Source organism: Meleagris gallopavo, chromosome 5 (genome assembly GCF_000146605.3).
Source record: "Meleagris gallopavo isolate NT-WF06-2002-E0010 breed Aviagen turkey brand Nicholas breeding stock chromosome 5, Turkey_5.1, whole genome shotgun sequence".
NCBI lineage: Eukaryota > Metazoa > Chordata > Aves > Galliformes > Phasianidae > Meleagris > Meleagris gallopavo.
The window spans coordinates 14,136,226-14,153,875 of NC_015015.2; the positions used below are offsets into that span (position 1 = coordinate 14,136,226).

Genomic DNA, 17,650 nt, shown 5'->3' on the forward strand with positions numbered 1-17,650 from the left:
CTGCTAAGTGACTAAGTAAGACATCCATCGCAGTAAGTGCCCAAGTCCTCCCATGGGGCAATAACAGCCCATCCTGAATTTTCCAGTGAGGCTTTTAACATTTCTGCTTCCCTCATTCCATGAAAGTGGAATAAAGCAATGATTCACACCTAGTACATATGAGTGCACAGACGCATTTAATGTGTAAGAGAAAAGCTCTAGAGTACACAGTACCTTGGCCAACACATAGTAACAGTCTCCATGGAAGGTGTATTTCTTCCCATCAAAGGTCGTAATATGGGAACCTCCTTCCACCGAACATGTGCCTGGACAGGGTAGATCTTTGCATGTCCATCTGCCTGAATCACAGGTGCTATAAACAAACAATAAATAATCCAGAAATACATGTATATGTTATAGGAACTGAGAGCACAGAAAGCATCTGTACAGCCAGCAAATAGCAAGCTATACCCAGGTGTTTTAAGTATTAAAAATTAAAAATTTTACCACTTCCTAAAGATCTCTCTCATCACATGGCATAGATATAAGAAAATCTTTCAGAAAGCCTATATAGACATGTAAAATTAAACATAAGTTCAGAATGTTTACAGGAAGTCATCTACAACTAAGTGAAAGATCGAAAAGGACAGACCCATATACAGATGAAGAAAGGTGAATGACTGTGATGATCCTTACCATTCCTCACACTCATTGCTAATGGTTTCTCCAGGTGAATACCCCTTTCCATGGAGTCTGCAGTAGCACTGGCTAACAGGTACACAGCCATTTTCAGTGATATCATCATACACAGTTCCTGTAAAGCAAAATAGCAAACTATTACAGCTGCTTCTGAAATCATCAGTTTCCACAGAAGAGAAACACTAAGACTGGGGACACGCTCAGTCTGACACAGAAAACAGAGGCTGAGGTTACCAAAACAGAAGAAAAGCATCTTAACATAAGACACATGGAAAATACTTTAAGCCAGCTTTGACATTCTAAGTCGACTCATTTGCCTAATTATACACAAATGAAAAACCATATACTAAAAATTTCAAAAATTTTCATGGCATACTATGAAGGCTACCACTGTATTTTTTTTTCTAAGATTGACAATAAGTCTTAGAATTTCACTCAAAATAATTAGTAGCAGTAGTAATTTTTTTAGATAAAATTTGACTTCATCTAATATTTTAATTATGACCACCTTTGCTAGTGCTCCTGGTTTTGTTCTTGTTTTGTTGTTTTCTTTTTCATTTAAAGACAAGTAAAAACAATGCAGACATATATACATACAAGAACTAGAAATACACTTGCCTTCAGGGCAGAAACAGCCATCCATGTAATGTTCCTCACAAAGGCTGCTGACTTCCAAGTGTGAGCAAGTATCCATGCAGGGTGAGCTGCTTTCTCTATAGACCATGTTGCCAGGACATGTCTTGTCTGAAAAAAATGAAGAAGATATCACATTATTTGAATGTTAAGTCCATCATTCATCAGAAAGCACAGGTTACATGACCCACTCACTTCACACAAGTGGTGCCCCAAGCCAGGCTCAATTTTGCAAAATATTCTTAATATTTTACTGTTCCTGAATTGTTTTCCCTGTTTGTTTGTTTGTTGTTGTTGTTTTTCCTTTTGTTTATGAATTGTCTTACCTACAGCATCAGATCTCAAGCTTTTTAATAGGAACATAATTTCTACTAGCTGAAAAAGATTTCTTAATAACAAAGGTAACAGAAGAAAACAGAAAGAACACAGTACGTTGTGTATTGCACTACTGGTATGTAATTCATGGCATATGCCTGTAACTTGGTAAACGAATAATTTATTTAATTGTTTCACAGTGCTACACCCAGGAAATATTTCTTTGTAAAATGTATATAGCTGCTTACAGCAAAAGTTCTCTGTCCTCCATTCACCCGGCCGGCCACCTGCATGTGAACACTGGCGAGAATACTCAGAGATGGTGCTGCAGAGGCAGAAGGAGTCCTCATTTCCTTTACATGAACATTTGTCCTGCATGCAGGCTTGGATGTACATTTCCAGATTAAGGCGTGAGTGACAATCAGCAAATGCAGAGGAGGTCAGCAACTTCTCACATTCATCACGCTGGGAAGGAAGGGTAAAAGTATTTAAGAGACTTGTAGGCACCTGAGCTTCTACACGCTTCCTTTTCTGGTAATTAAAATTGTGATCTCCTGAAGAGATTTATACAAGAAATGAAGAATAAACCATTTGCCCTGGAATGGATAAAGTCTTCCCATCTCTTCACAAACTAACATCTCGCAGGGCAAGGATGTGTCAATGTGACCAGGAAAGTGAAGTTCACTTGAAGTTAGGCATACTCACATGCTCATTACAGCTTGGGAGAGCTTGAGTTTCATCAGGATCTTCACATTCATCATTGGGTTTGCTGATCTTCTGTAAATTCCCATACGTAATTGAATTGTAGCTTGCAACTGTGAGAAAAAAATTAACAGGAGGTCTTACTAAGAACAAAACATCAGCAATAAGGACCATCTGATTCCTGAGATTCTACCAATGAAGGAAAGCAGTTACTATGATACAATCTCTGTCTGTCAGATGCGCATCTCTGTTCTGAACTATGTCTATTTTAAGTGTACTTAACTATTTAAACATCATAACAAGAAAAGAAGGCCAGCAGAGATGAGAAGATGATGCACCTGGAATGACAGAATCTTAGATCGAGAAAGCAGCACTGGTTCACTCTGGGACAAACACAGCAATATCTGAGGTAAAATGTGCCCTCTTGTGATGCTCCTATACACAATGCTTATGAGCCTATATTTTGTGGTATTTGTCACAAAGCATACAGTATATACATACATGACATATATGACTCACCTCCACTAATAAACTCATTGTAGATTGGAACTCCATTGTAATCCCCACAAAGACCACATGTCTGGTTACCAAATTTGCTGTCCAGCTCCACCTAGATAATGGAAAGAAAAAAAAGAGAATTTTGTTCTGGAGCATGAAGACCTTCCAAAATATGTTTAATTGAAAGGGAAGTTGTTAAATGACAGAACAGACTGCAAATTCAAAACACTCCCAGAAGCTGTTGTTTCTTCACTGCAAATTCGTTTGTAACAGTTAAGAAACAAATAATCGGATGCAAAAAATTAAAAAAAATAAAAATAGATGGGCCAAAATGTTCTTTATTTTAATAATGACTATAAACACCATGCTGATAAAGATGAAAAGTAAAACATTCTGTAAATTTCAGTACTTTTTTTTCCCCTTTTTTCTTAACTGCTGGGATAAAATTTAAGCCACGCTGAAAATTAGGCAAGCAGATGATGGCAGTCTTCTAAAAAACACACGAAGAAAAGATCAGATTGTGAAGGTGTTACAGCAAAAGCATTAGCTATTTTTCAGAAATCTGCTTCTCCCTTTCTTTTGAGTTGTAAGATAATCTGCACACCATATTACTAACTCTGTCACATTCCAGAGACAGGAATTTTACCTTTTCAAAATTATATACTGTAAGTACCAGCTGGATGAGTAAGTCTAACAGTCTAGCTCGGTTCAGTCCATGAAATTATACTTCTATTCAGCCTACAGTGGTCTGTGAAACCCAGGAAATGCTAATTAAAAATAAATGGATTTTACATACCATCAGTGCATCTTCCTGATTCCATATGAGGATTAGACCTAGTTTGGCATAAACCTTGGTATAAACATCATTGCTCTCAATGAGCAAACCAGAGCTGTAGTAAGGTGTCTTGACACTAGCAAGAAAATCAGACTGCATTAGTACAGAAATATAAAGAGTAACATGAACATCTATTATATGCCAAACACCCTAATGAATGGAGAAATCAGTCTCTATCTCAATTATAGGTCTTATGCCAGTCACTGTTCAAGAGGCATGAGGACAACACCCTTAATAATATACTTTAACTTTTGATTACCCCTGAAGTAGTCAGGCTGTTAGACTAAACTATGTCTGTGGGTCCCTTCCAACTAAATTATTCCATTCTGACCCTATCTGCACAGGATGTATTGTTTTAGTGAAACACACAATCCTCTTTCTCTGATCTTCGACAAGATAACTTACTGTCTTAAATCATAAAACAGCATTAGAGGTAAAAGGCTCCTTCAGAGCACAGACTCTTTTAAGAAAAAAAAAAAAGTCAGATCTCTTTAACTTAATTAAAGCAAAATCCATCATCATTTTGGCATTAATAGAGGATATTCAAATGCTCATTAATCCTATCACAGAATCACAGAATGGCCAGGGTTGGAAGGGACCTCAAGGATCATGAATCTCCAACCCCCCTGCCACATGCAGGGCTACCAACCTCCCCATTTAATACTGGACCAGCCAAGACTCCTTACCAAAGGAATAACAGCCTAAATCAAAGTTTTCTACATTAAAAACTCTGGTAATCATTCCAGAGAGAATGAATGTTCCTTTAAAAAGATCTTCCTCTTCAAGAGAGAATTCAAAAAGCACAGGCTAACAAAAGTGGTAGAAAAATGTGAACAGAAGGATGCAGGTTAAGAGGAATTCAGTAGTTTGTTTCAGTAGTTAGCCCAGTTGTTTTCAGTTGGCAGGACCAAGCTTATTAACAGTGACAGTAAGGCAGTAACATGACAGAAGATATATTGCAGAAGGCTAAGTATAGATGCTTTTGTTTGATAAAGAATCAACTCATGAGACATCTCTCCTATACTTCTATATCTGTTCTACAGTACACTATGTCACAAGTCACACCACTGAAATTCATTCAGCAATAAAGGCATTGTAGCAAGCAGCCTTAACCTATAAAATCTAAAGGGCTGCAGTCTGTTCAAGCAAAAATAGTGTACACTGGAATCCAGACAAAGTAACCAGTACATTTTCTACCCATTTGCCAGTACAATTATTGTCTACCAGGATTCATGTATCTGTGCACATCTCTATGTAACTAGTATTGTGAGTGGGAGAATTTAACTCCTTATTACATATAACTGGGATACTTCCAACTATTTATCTCAGGCATTTTTCACATGGCCAAATTATTTAGGCATATAAATACTAGGCAGGAACTCAGAAGCTATTATTTCTACTGTTGGCTGCACTGTCCATCCTTCACAATGAGGCCTTAATAGATTGTGGTTTTAGAGAGGGATTATAGAACACTGCACAACTTTTCACCTCAGATATTGCAGAATGAGATATCTCTCTTTATTCTAATACCAGGACATTCCAGTGCATCAGGTACCAAAAGCCAAATTCATATATTTATCTGCTTTACAGATTTCACTTCAGTGGTGTGAAATACTATTTTTATATAGCAATGGATCATACACCATTTAAAGAGTAATTTGAAAATTAAGTTCTATAAAAATTAAATCCTGCATGCAGTAAAAACCTGTTCTACAAGCCTCTGTTCACAAGGGATCTATTGTTTTATGAATAATACCTAAGATAAAAAGAGGTCTGATCCAAGAAAGGATTTCTAAACATTTTTCATGGAGCTCTTTTTATGATCTGAGTACATGATGAGGGGCTTTTTTAATCTGGGACAAGAATGCATTCTCTATAATTTCATGTCATTTTGTTATGTGTTCTGGTATGATTCCTGGAAAACTGATTGTTATCATCTAATTTTGAGCAGTTTTTCATTGCAGTGTATTTCACACTTCAGATCAAAAGCTAACGTCAAGACAAAATCCGATCCTACACTGAAAATAGATTTTTTTCCTTTTAATTATCTTAAGATATACTAACATCCACTTTCTTTCACATTCATCCTGCAGAACTATGTCTTAACCTATGAGTTGCTTCACTTCTTTCAGTCTACATATATATATACACTCTGAAAGGTTAGGTTAAGACACAAGTTGAAATGAATAATGATGTCAGGCTAATTCCTTGTGTGACCATATTACTGGAAAAGTTTTTTCACGATACATATTATTGCCACATACAAATCCCTTTTTTGACGTACACTCTCTCTGCCATAATTGCAAGAAGAATGGTTACTGGACTTTAAGGAAATTCTTATGAATATCAGAAAAAAATACGTCTACTTCCAGGAAGAGAAGATTGGATAGAAACACAGTTTTACTTCTGAGGATTTGCTAGACAGGCCATCTGCTAACATAAACACAAGGCGATACCATAAAACGAATGAAGTTACATCATTTCACAACAGTGAAAGATCTGGCTTACGAGCTGCATTTTGTTTCCTGCACAATTAGAAAACGAAAATTCACTAAAGGTTTTTTCTGTCTTGCATTTAAATCATCCCTTATGCCCATGTAGAAATGACTATTAACAGTAAAGCTCTTTCCTAAAGCTGTTTTTATGCTGGATTTCTAATGTTTTTTTATTTATTAGTAGAAACACTTTTAGCCACTATCCTATATGGTATATAGACAGATGTGTAAAGAATCAATCCTGTTTCTATCTTCCCAGCACCTTTACACTAAATGTACTTACATCCGCCCATCCACAACAGCCAGTTTGGGCTTGAGGTACACGGTGAAATCCGTGATTGTTATCAGGATATATTGGATCTCAGGGTGATTATTGCTGTTCAGAGCACGCTGAATGTGGACAGAGAACTCTCTGTAAGAGTCTTGGCAGTCAGAAACAAAGTTATACTCGCACATGCCAGGAAATTGATAGATATCTCCATCAAATGTTTTGAAATGGTTGTTCCCCCAGGTGCTGCAGACATAGTGGCCATGATTTCTTGTCCTTCCTGTTAAGTTATGAAAAAGAAACAGTCAGGAAAGTGAAATAAATGAGCTAGTCAAGAAGAGTTAAGTATTGCAGTATGCAGGAGAAGACATTTGCAATTACACCCATGGTGACTCCACAGATCTCAAGTCTCATTGAGTATCTGCATACTAACAGAAGAAATGCGAGTATCTAAAGGAAAACAAGATGTTAACAAACACTGGTGGGACTTGAGTATACCTTGTAGTCCTCACTTGAGAAGAAGAAACTTGCCTGCATGAGATTGGTATATTTACTGTCTGGCCACTAACAAGTTGGTGCATTGGTTTGCTTTGCCAACATATGAATTTATTATGAATCGCAGTAATAGTTTAGCAATGTTAAATATTCCTAAGAGTTCTTTTCTTCTCTGATGCAACATGCACTTGAAAGGACACAGCACTGTGAGTCCAAGAAGGTTCCACAACTCTTCTGGAGGGCAAAAAGGATTTCTATTATCACATGCCTCTGTAGGAGATAGGGCAGAGAATAATTGGGGTAGTAGAGAACAAAAAAGCTTATGCTCTGAAATTCATTCCCTCCTCAGCCATGGCAAATATCAGGATGCTGCATATTAGGGCTGAGAATAAAAGCAGAGCATACTTGGGAAGCTTGCCAAGGTAACAAGCACACTTACTACTCATCTCCACTGGGCTTTCTTGCAATGTTTAATTTGAGAAAACAGAACTATCATGAGGATGTCAAAGTTATTGCACTTTGATGGTTAGCAATAACAAATGTATCCAGCCTCGCTGGCACTACCAAAGCTTACATGCTTCTCTCTCCAGAAGGAAGGCTACCAATTCTCCCAGAGGTCACAAGTAGGATCAATGCAATCCAATTCTTCTATCATTAAATTCAAGACACAGCAAACAAAGATCAATATCCCAAGCCCAACCACTGCACAAAATTCATAACCTATTCCTATAAAAATAGTTCCTAGTTTGAGAGTTCCATTTCAGTACTTCTAAGTTGATAACATACAGAATAAATTAGAGCTTATAGCAAAGAATTATTCATGTCCTGAACGACAAAATGAGCTTTGTCTAATGTTAGTACATTGACTTCAGAAGAAAGCATTTACATTGTTCCAAAATAACCAGGTAACACATAATCACCTGCTTTCTTCACTGCTGTAACAATTAACCAAACAAATTCTATAATTTCCTACTGTCCAGCGGTTGCAATACCTAGGAAGCTCTCAATATATGGAAAGAAAAGTAACAGCGAAAATATTTTTCAGGTACTTCAAACAAAAATTAGTGCTTTAGATGCCAATCACTCCAAAGAGAGTAGTATCTATCTGTGTTGGCTAAGCCATGCAGCCTTGGTATTTGAAAGTTAAAGAAAATCAAGAGATCTTAAAACTCCATTGTAATATTTAAATGTATTTCCTCTTTCTACCTCTGCAGTGATATTTTAATTCTCCCCTCCCTCATTTCCAGGAGATGATCCATCATCATACTATTTCTAGAGCTTACCTTTTCTTATTTCACTCGCATTGGAAAGAGCCAGCCAGAGCACAAGAAGGCTGGCAGCTCTTAGCCCCATGGCGGCTAAGGTGGGTGAACTGCGAATACCACTGAAAGCATTTCTTTATATAATATCCACTGATGCAATTGATTCTATCTCAGGGGAGGAGATACAAAGGGAGGAGGAAAGAGGAGGGGTAAAAAAAAGTAGGTGTGCTATTTACAGAAGATAAGAAGTAAACAGATAGGTATTTTTCAGAATAAATGAAAAAATTTAATATAGAGGAAATGGTATAATATTGATTCAATGATCGCGCAATGTTTTATTGCTTTATTTCTTTCTCCTACAGGATGCTATGTTTTTAAATCCTTCTAACGCTTATGCCAAGCTTACCCTTCATCAATTCCTATGACAAACTGAATTCTGGTGTGACTGAAAAAGGAAATCCCTTGAATGAAGTTTAGAATGAGATACGCTAAATCATGGCTTCAAAGACAGAGGACTTTCATCTTTCACCATCACACTGAATAATTTCTGTAAGTATTGAATGGCTCCAGTAAAGTTCCTTGTAGACAACAGTAACTGTTGTAAATAAAAGTTACGAGATGGTGCATGGTAACATTATTTTGCAGACAATTGTTGGACTCCATTTATAAAGATGTAGGGAGTTCTTAATACAATATAAAGCCAATATTGTGTCCAAAATGAAATTGTGCTGAGGTGTCAAGAAAAGTTCGAGGAATTCACAGAACATGAGATGTTCTACCAAACGCTGTTGAGATGCAACAGAAGAAAACATCAACAAGTGTTGTAGAGGTTCTCACAATATGCTAAGCTATAGGAAAACCAAACACTCCCCATTTCCCTCACTGCAAAAAATGGAAAAATTGGAAAACATTGCTGTTCACGCCAAATAAGAATTCAGGCTTATTTTCAGACAATTCATTCTTGCTTACCTTCTACATGAATGTAAGTTTCCAGCCTACTGTTCCACATTTGATCACAGACAAAAAAGCTACAGGCTCAGCTTTGCTTTAAACAGAGAAAAACGCAGAAGAAAGCAGAAAACAAAACCAGGTACCAGTTCAGAAATATATTTCATATGCACTGCATTTTGCTCTGAAAAATTCCTTAGAGGAGATGCTTCTGCAACTCTTTTCAGAAGGCTCCTTGAGGTACAGTATAATTATTTCAACAGATCTTTATTAATACCGTTTCTTTATAGCACTAACAGCTTACATCGTACAACTCTCAGGCCAGGCTCTATTTTCTCACCCAAAGTTTCTCACTGCAGTATCATGATATCTCTAATCCTCCTAATTGTTCTGATCATTCCTTATTTACATAGCTCAAATTACAAGTAAACAGAACTTCTATACTTTGTAGAACACAAGGAAACTCTTCACTTAGCCCTTTTGGCTCTCTAGTCAAGTATAAACACTCTTTTGTCATGAAAGCATAGTTTGATTTCTTTTTCTTTGCTATTTTTACCACAGACAGCCTAGACTCACCCCTAACATCTTCCTGTTTTCTTTCAATACATCTCAAAAGCTCTTGGGCTTTCTACTTCTCCTATTTGAGGATGCAGATTTGCCCACACATTGGGTATCTTTCACTTGACGGTCCTAACTGCATTTTAGTATTTGCCCTTCTCTCCTGTGAGAGTCTATCACTAGTAAAATATATAATTAATTTTCCTTCATGGAAAATAAAAATAAATAGAGTCACTGCCATTTAGAATTCAGAGAAAAAAGAAGTAACAGAGACCTCCCCTTGATGGTTACTTTTTTCAGGTCTTAATTCTTGTGACATATCACAGGCATCCCAGCTAAAGATTTTCTTTCTTTTACACCGCCAAAACTCTCTGTTCAGAAACGTTTTGTAAAAATTCTTATGAGATATCTGAAAGTTTTATTCCCAATTTTTCTTTTCCTTCCTATGTTTTTTCCAGATAAAGTCCTGTCCAGAATTACTACTGTCCCCAAAAAATAGGTCTCTATGACTGAATTCATACACAGTCGTTAGAAATTTTAACAGCAGTTGTTCCACTGATCCAGCAGATCTGACCCTTTTTCTATTCAATTGGATATACTCATAAGTACAAACTGAAAACTTCCTATTTCCTTTTCAGGTTTCTTCACCAAAAAACTTCCTCATTTGAAACAAACCTCATTTATTTCCTAGGATTGTGAAAAGTAATCATCTTTACCCTAAAGACATACCATCCCTCTATTCAATATGCTCGTGTTTTATTCCTAAGCACAATTCAAAATGCCCCTTTTTTGTGGCTGTTATGGATAATTTTAACCCCTTGAAGAGCTACTCTTAGCCAACCAGTACTAGGTATTAGTGCCTGGTTTTCTCTATCCCAGCTCCAGCCTGAGCATGATCCTATCTTGGGCTATACAGATAGAACAGCAACACTTCCCTTCTGAGGTCTTTCCAGCATGAATAAATTCTCACTGACACTCCTTCTGATATATAGGAAGCTTAGCTCACTATGACACCCCAACTTGGAGAATAAGAGAATTAAGCATGTTTTTGAACACTGCCCATTCTTACAGAAACATACTCAGGTCAGCACAGCTGTGATTATCTGGAAGTGAGCATAGCTCTTTATCTTCACTATTCATAAGTATTCAAACTCTCGCTAGCACTGGAAAGCATCCTGAACTGTAACTTTTGTTTCCTTATTGACAGAAGGGTAATGCTCCTGCCTAACAGCTGCTTTATATACCTGTCAGAAACAATCAGTAGTTGAGGTACACAATCATAGCTTGCTTTGTGTCATGCTCAACCTTACAGCTTGTGGCTCTACGTATTTTTATCCAGAATAATCTTACAGTTAATGGATACACATCCATATTTCACTGTAAATTGCCTGACAATCTAAAATAATCAAACCGTTTTCGAACAAAGATAACTCTGCTTTAATGTTAGCATCTTTGCATAAAGTTTATGGGGATTCTCTGCTGCTAAACCAACATCAAAAGTCAAAGTTTATTAAAAACACTGAATACTGCACAGCAATTGTGTTTGTTACATCAGTGGATGCAGAAGGACGGATGAAAAATAAAACCTGGCTTTTGAGCAATGGTTGCATGAATGCATCAAGAGTCACTTAAACTTTTGTGACAGCATTTCTAATCATTCCATTAGCTGACTTAATGCTTATATTAATTAGAGCTGAAATTTATTTTGCAGTATACTTTTTGTTCTAGGAAGAACAAATCTCTTTTCATGAATTTTATGCCTTCTCGTATCTGTTAACGCACCAAGAGGAAGTCTCATTTCAGTCTTGTCACCACAATGCCAGAATGACCACTGTACAAATCCCTCAGAAATCAAAGGATCAGAGGTTGGCAGGGTTGGTCCATCTGGTCCAACTCCTGCTCAGTCACAGACACCCAGAGGAGGGTGTCCAGAACTACATCCAGATGGGTTCATGTTCTCCAAGGAGGACAATGCACAGCCTCTGGGCATCCTGTGACAGCACCCCAGTACCCGCACAGCACAGAATTGCTTCCTGATGGTCAGAGGAGTGCTAGTTTGTGCCCACTGCCTCTTGTTCTGGTAATGGCACCACTGAGCAGAGCCTGACTCCATTCTCTTTGCATCCTTCTTCCAGGTGTTTATGGACATTAGTGAGATCCCCCTGAACCTCCTCCAAACTAAACACCCCCAGCTTTCTCAGCCTCTCTTCACAGGAGAGGTGCTCACTGTCTTGGCAGCCCTGCACTGAATTCTGTCCAGTATGTCCACATGTCTCTTATAATAGGGGAACAGAACAAGGCAACAACACCCCATGTGCCAAGGAGAGGGGAACGGATCACCTTCTGAATTTCTAGTGATAATTTGCCTGATGCAGCCCAGAATACCATCGCCCTTCTCAGCAGCCAGAACATATTGCTGGTGTTCTATTCATTACAATTATGGTCATTAAAATTGTTGTCTTTTCTTTTGTATTCCTGACTTGCTGCTCATCACAAGTCAACAAGGCAGTCAAGTCAAGAAGTTTTACATCAGTTACGTTGCTCTGCAGAAAGAGCTCCAGGATTTCATTCTGCATCCTGTCAGCATTTCACCTGATCACACAAAGCCTTCCACATGCCTATTCAACTGCATAACATAAACTACACTCCATGTATGTCAAGCCAAAACTCCCTGGCAGCCATCCTAAAACAGCTCTGGCAAAATACAGGCAGATCATGAGTAAAGAAATGTCTGCAGTACACCTTTATGAAAAGAAAACAGAATGCTGAACAGAGGTGAAAGAATCTTAAAGTGATGAAGCAGAAGTACTAGAGATGCATTTCATTTTTATACATTTAATACATTTTCAGATAGACTAACCTCAAATTATCAATACAAAATGAACATGTCTTTATAAGGAGATATAACTGATATAAAATAACTGAAATTCACAAGTTTATATTTTGTACCTTCCTAGAAAATTAAAAACAAGTCACGAAAAAATGTGCCTGTAATCAACTTACTGCTCTCTCAGACATTTTGATGGGTACATCACTGGCTGCTGTTTTCACAAACAATTCTAATACACAGAAGGCCCACATATGCAACTAACAGTCTGATTCCTATGTCAAAAGAATAACAAAGATGTTACTAAAACCCACATAATTCTGATTATCTGACCTCGTCCTCCTTCTGGGATATCATATCACACAATTAATAATTTTAATTTTATCCTAACATATCTGATGTCTGATTGGAGTAATCTCAGCACTACCTTCACTGGGAGCTTAAGCAAGTCTTCAAGTTCTTGCCATTCCTTTATATTCAGACAAATACACTTGTGTAAAATATCTACCAGTGCTAGCTGGAGTATAATTTTTTAACACGCCCTTCCTTTAATGGTTTTGCATAGAAATCAGATCCATTTTCCACTTGTAAAGCTTCCTTCTTTTAGTCAGCAAATCATCCCCTATTTTAGAGACCAAGATTGCAAAACTTTTCATTCTCTTCCAACTAAGTACAAATTGAGATAAACATGAGATACAATTATTGGGATTAGGAACAGATGTTGTAAGTAATCATCTCAACTAGTAAACTTCCCTGTTAACACTTCCTTTCTAGAAATAGGTTTGTCTGGGAAAAGACTCAGCCAGACAGTTTCTATTGCAGTACACATGGAAAATGAGCATTTATAAAAGGATTAGTACAGTTCTCATTAACTCGAGCTTCTGTGGGACTTACTGCAGGCAAGTGACATGAAGGGATGAAACAGAAAGGGCATAAAACAGATTTCATTCCTCATTCCTTCTTCACCTGCAAATTTTACCTCAGTGGAGTGGGATTTTCCTAACTCTTTATTCTCTGTCTAGGAAACACTGGAAAGAAAATTGCTGGCAAAATATGCATTTTTCTTCCACCATCCTCTTAAGAAACACTTTTTTTCCACAGGAAACACAGCTCATAAAGAAGCTGGGAAACGTCCTGTGCAAAGCACGTGCACCTAACCTGCATTCTCTGGATGGAGTCCAATGTTAAGAATTTGAAAAAGAAACAAAGTGAACTTGCTTGCTTCAACTGTCCTCCACTAATGGTTTCTATTATCTCTCTCCTTGTCTCAAAATTCCTGATGACATTTGATAGTGAAACTGAAGTAAATTTGCTTTTACTTTCCATTTTCAGGTATAATGGGGAATCTATCTCAGCTTACTGCCACAATTAAAACCAGAGAGCAAAACCCTTTGCTTTTCCCCTTCTTTTTGCAGTGGTATATGGATAGAGCTTAAAAGACAACATTCACTATGAATTATTTTTTTACCTTTCAAAACTTGAATTTTTGAACGACCTTCCAAAAAATAGCTTGAGTGCCTACTAATTATGGTATGTTCTCATACTTCACAAAATGTCCTGCCTAATTACTTGGTTGATAGAGTAAACCCTTCCCATTTTCCTAAATTCTAAATGAACAGCTTACCCAATGGAATGCAATCAACACTTCTACAGACTTCATTGAATTTCATCAATTTAAAATTTCATATTAAACAGCTTAGGTAAGCAGTATTTTGAGCCACAGTACAACTCTGGTGATGGTTTCAGAGGACTGTCACTGAGGAAACTTGACTTCACCTGCATGAATATTTCAGCTAAGAATATTTAGTCTTACTCCTCCCACCACCACATACTACACTTGCCACAGTTAGGGTAAACTTCAACAACTTCAGTTATGTAAACAAGCAGTTACATAATTTATTGTGCCTAATGTTGCGTGTCAGGAAAAAAAACTACGTCAAATGCAAGAACGCATCTGATTCATATTCAAGTCTTCCAGCTGCCACGCACATTTTTTATTTAACAAAGTTATTTTATTATTAACTTTTGAATCATCAGAAAGGCAATACTGTAAATAGAGAGCACTGTATCATGGAAACATGGTGAATATGCAGGTATACACTGAAGAACGCTGAGAGTTGCAACCTTTCTCACAAAAAGGAATGAAAGGTTGGATGGACTAAAAAATATTTTCCTTCAAACACTTCCATAATATCTTCTACTTTTTGTATTTATTTTCCTTGCATTTGCAAAATTTGAATCAGATAAAAAACTAAAAATCAAAAAGAGAAAGGAAACAAAATAAATACTTTTGTGCATTCCTTAATGCTTCTTCTTTTTAGTTATTTTTTTTTAAATGATAATTCTCAGAAGTCAATCATCTGCACTATAAAAAGATGGCAGCAAGACTGAAATTCCGCACCATCCAGTGATGTATCACATCTATTAGGAGTACCTACATGCAAATTTTGGAAAGGCCAGAAGGCCTGGGTAAAAACATAAGGAATGAAAAATATGATTTTAATTTCAAGAAATCAAGAAATTGAAGCCCGAACCGTTTCCCAGAGTACCATGATACTTGACAGTTTTAATGTATGCCTCCACAAAACTCCTACCCCAATATTTAGAGCTAAAGAATTAAACGTGCAGCTGAAATGCAGAGCCACAGAAGTATTTAGGCAATCCACAGCATAGGTTCAGAATCATATTTACATATCCAGCATCCTAAACAAGCTGCTGCAAGAGCAAAGTTTAAAAAAAAAAAAAAAGTTCAGGTTTGTCTATATTCCAGCTATTTCCTGTGGACCATAACTAATACCTTCACAGACATGATCTTCTCCATGAACATAACACTCCTTTATTGCGTAGGTGACTGAGCACCAGCACAGGTTGCCCAGAAAAGATGAGGAGTCTCCTCCTTGGAGTGTTTCACAAGACACAGTCCTGGGCACCTTGCTCTCAGAAGAGTTGGACCAGTTGACCTCCAGAAGTCTCTTCCAACCGAAGTCATTCTGTTCTACAATAGGTGCTTCATGACTTCAAAAAAAAACTGTTCTGTTTCTTCAAAACAGCTTCTTTTCATCCTACAGTTCACCAATTACTCATTCAGAGAAGAGTGATATACCTGAATCTGTCCTGGGAGCCTCATATTCACATCTATTGTAAAAATACCTGAATCTCTGGACTTCTAGGGCTTCCTTCTATTTTTGGAACTCTTCAACTTTGCACAGAATACTTAAGAGTTTCATCATTCCAAAGATAAGGAAAGTGGGAGTAAGGATGGCAGAAATTAGAAGATGTGCCCACGAGAAGAGATTTTGTCTCAGTTAATCCAAACATTTGGTACAAAACAGAGGTCACATCCTGGGAAAAGCAACTTTGGTATGGATATAAGCTCAAATTGTTTAAGACCGTTCACAAAAATATTTCTGAGTTTATGCAAAAACAAAGATTTTAAAAAAAGTTAAATTTGTCTCTTGAACTGAACAGTAAGACTAGTTGAATACACCATAGCAGACTCTTGATGTGTTGGGAGAGGAGTAAAAGAATATGCAGATGAAAAAGTAAAAGTATCATTCTCTGTGTAATTTGAAGAACACTTTTTTTTTTTTTTTTTGGCAATGCTTCCATACGTTAGAATCATTATAGCAAAATAATATTTCATAACAACTCTGTAAGGATGTTTGCTGCAAGCAAATAGCTTAATAAACATGCTAAATCAAAAGCAGGCCCAGGAGAGTATTGATATTATCTTCTCTGTACTTTTCCAAGGCAGACCAGAGCAGAGCTTCCAGTTAAGAACAGTACTTCATCAATATTACTACAATAAAGTGTCGCTCTAGTCAAGCAAACACACAATTAGACAAAAAGCTTCCTTACTACTTCTGCTGTGGTGGGGTACTGTTGGCTGGCTACAAGACCCTCACTCAGCATCATTCTCACTCCCTCTTCTCAGATGGGCAGGGGGAGGAAATCGGATGAAAAAGTTTATGAGTTTCAAATAAAGACAGAGAGATCGCTTATCAGTTTTTGTGTCAAGGGCAAAACAGACTTGATGGAAATTAATAAGAGCAGGGTGGTGAGAAACTAAGACAAAAAGTAAAAATAATATCCCACGCTGGCCACTTTCTTACAAAACTCAACTTCACTCCTTCACTCTAGATTTTCTACCTCCTCTCTAACCAAGAGTGTCACAGATGGGATGAAGAATGGGAAGTCAGTTCCTCTCTAACAATCCTTCCTCCTCACAGCTTTCCCTTGCTTCAGTACAGGTCCTTCCCTGCATTTGTTCGCCAAGTGCTCCAGTCTGATCACAGGCTGAAGCTCCTGCCAGAAACCTGTTCCAGCATGGTCTCCATTCCACAGCTCACAGTTCTTGTCAGTAGCCTACTCTAATGTGGTTACTTTCCACAGACTGCAGCTTCCTTGGGGGCATATCCACCTGCTCAGGCATGGGACTCCCCATGTGTTGCAGTGTGGATATCTGCCCCAAGGTGGTCTTCTCCATAGGCTGCTCCACCGTACTTCTTCTCACAGGCTGCAGAACATCTGCTCCAGAGCCTGGAGTACATGTTCCCTTTCCTTCTTCTCTGACCTCAGTGTCTTCAAGATTTTTTCTCACACATTTTTTCCCTCATTCCTATCTCTCTCACACCATTGTATAGCATTTTAATCTTTCTTAAATATGTTTTCACAGAGGCACCACCAACTTACTTGTTGGGTTCAGCCGTGGCCTGTGGTGGGGCCACTGTGAAGCTGGCTGGAAACTGCTCCCTGTTCTTTGGGACAGCATTGGTCACTTCCTACGGAGATCACTACTGCAACACCCCACTTCCAAAATCTTGCCAGATAAACACTTGCTTACCAGTTCAGAAAACAACAGGTTTCAAAATAGATCTTTATTTTTTCCTAGAATCTGAGACCAGACTGAACAGTCTTAGTCTACAAACTAAGAATGAATTAGACATTTACCCTTCAGCAGCGCATTCCTCTGTACTTCATCCTTCAGTTGAAAGTTGCTTAAAAGAAGGAAAAAATGTTCAGGCCTTAATGCAGGTAACTTAGAATACCACAGAAATGAAAAAACTAAGATGAAATCTCCTGAAGAAGACTATTTTGATAAAACATCGTGTAAATCATATTTTTAGCCCTCATCAA

The 17,650-nt window shown here is 37.6% G+C and overlaps 2 protein-coding genes across 2 annotated transcripts in view; one reads left to right on the forward strand and one right to left on the reverse strand.

Moving 5' to 3' along the window:
• MUC5AC (mucin 5AC, oligomeric mucus/gel-forming) overlaps positions 1 to 8,300 on the reverse strand; it is a 217,213-nt gene extending 208,913 nt beyond the window's left edge. Inside the window, exons 1-9 of the mRNA XM_010711134.3 lie at positions 8,203 to 8,300; positions 6,440 to 6,704; positions 3,623 to 3,737; positions 2,848 to 2,938; positions 2,332 to 2,441; positions 1,875 to 2,091; positions 1,297 to 1,422; positions 676 to 793; positions 214 to 352 (exon numbers count right to left, since the gene is read on the reverse strand). Coding sequence (XP_010709436.2) covers positions 214 to 352; positions 676 to 793; positions 1,297 to 1,422; positions 1,875 to 2,091; positions 2,332 to 2,441; positions 2,848 to 2,938; positions 3,623 to 3,737; positions 6,440 to 6,704; positions 8,203 to 8,272 — 1,251 coding nt within the window. The 5' untranslated portion in view covers positions 8,273 to 8,300. The remainder of the gene's footprint in view (positions 1 to 213; positions 353 to 675; positions 794 to 1,296; positions 1,423 to 1,874; positions 2,092 to 2,331; positions 2,442 to 2,847; positions 2,939 to 3,622; positions 3,738 to 6,439; positions 6,705 to 8,202) is intronic.
• A 499-nt stretch (positions 8,301 to 8,799) lies between these two features.
• The window catches only part of MUC6 (mucin 6, oligomeric mucus/gel-forming), a 79,250-nt gene continuing 70,399 nt past the window's right edge, over positions 8,800 to 17,650 (forward strand). Inside the window, 1 exon segment of the mRNA XM_031553375.1 lies at positions 8,800 to 8,809. Coding sequence (XP_031409235.1) covers positions 8,800 to 8,809 — 10 coding nt within the window.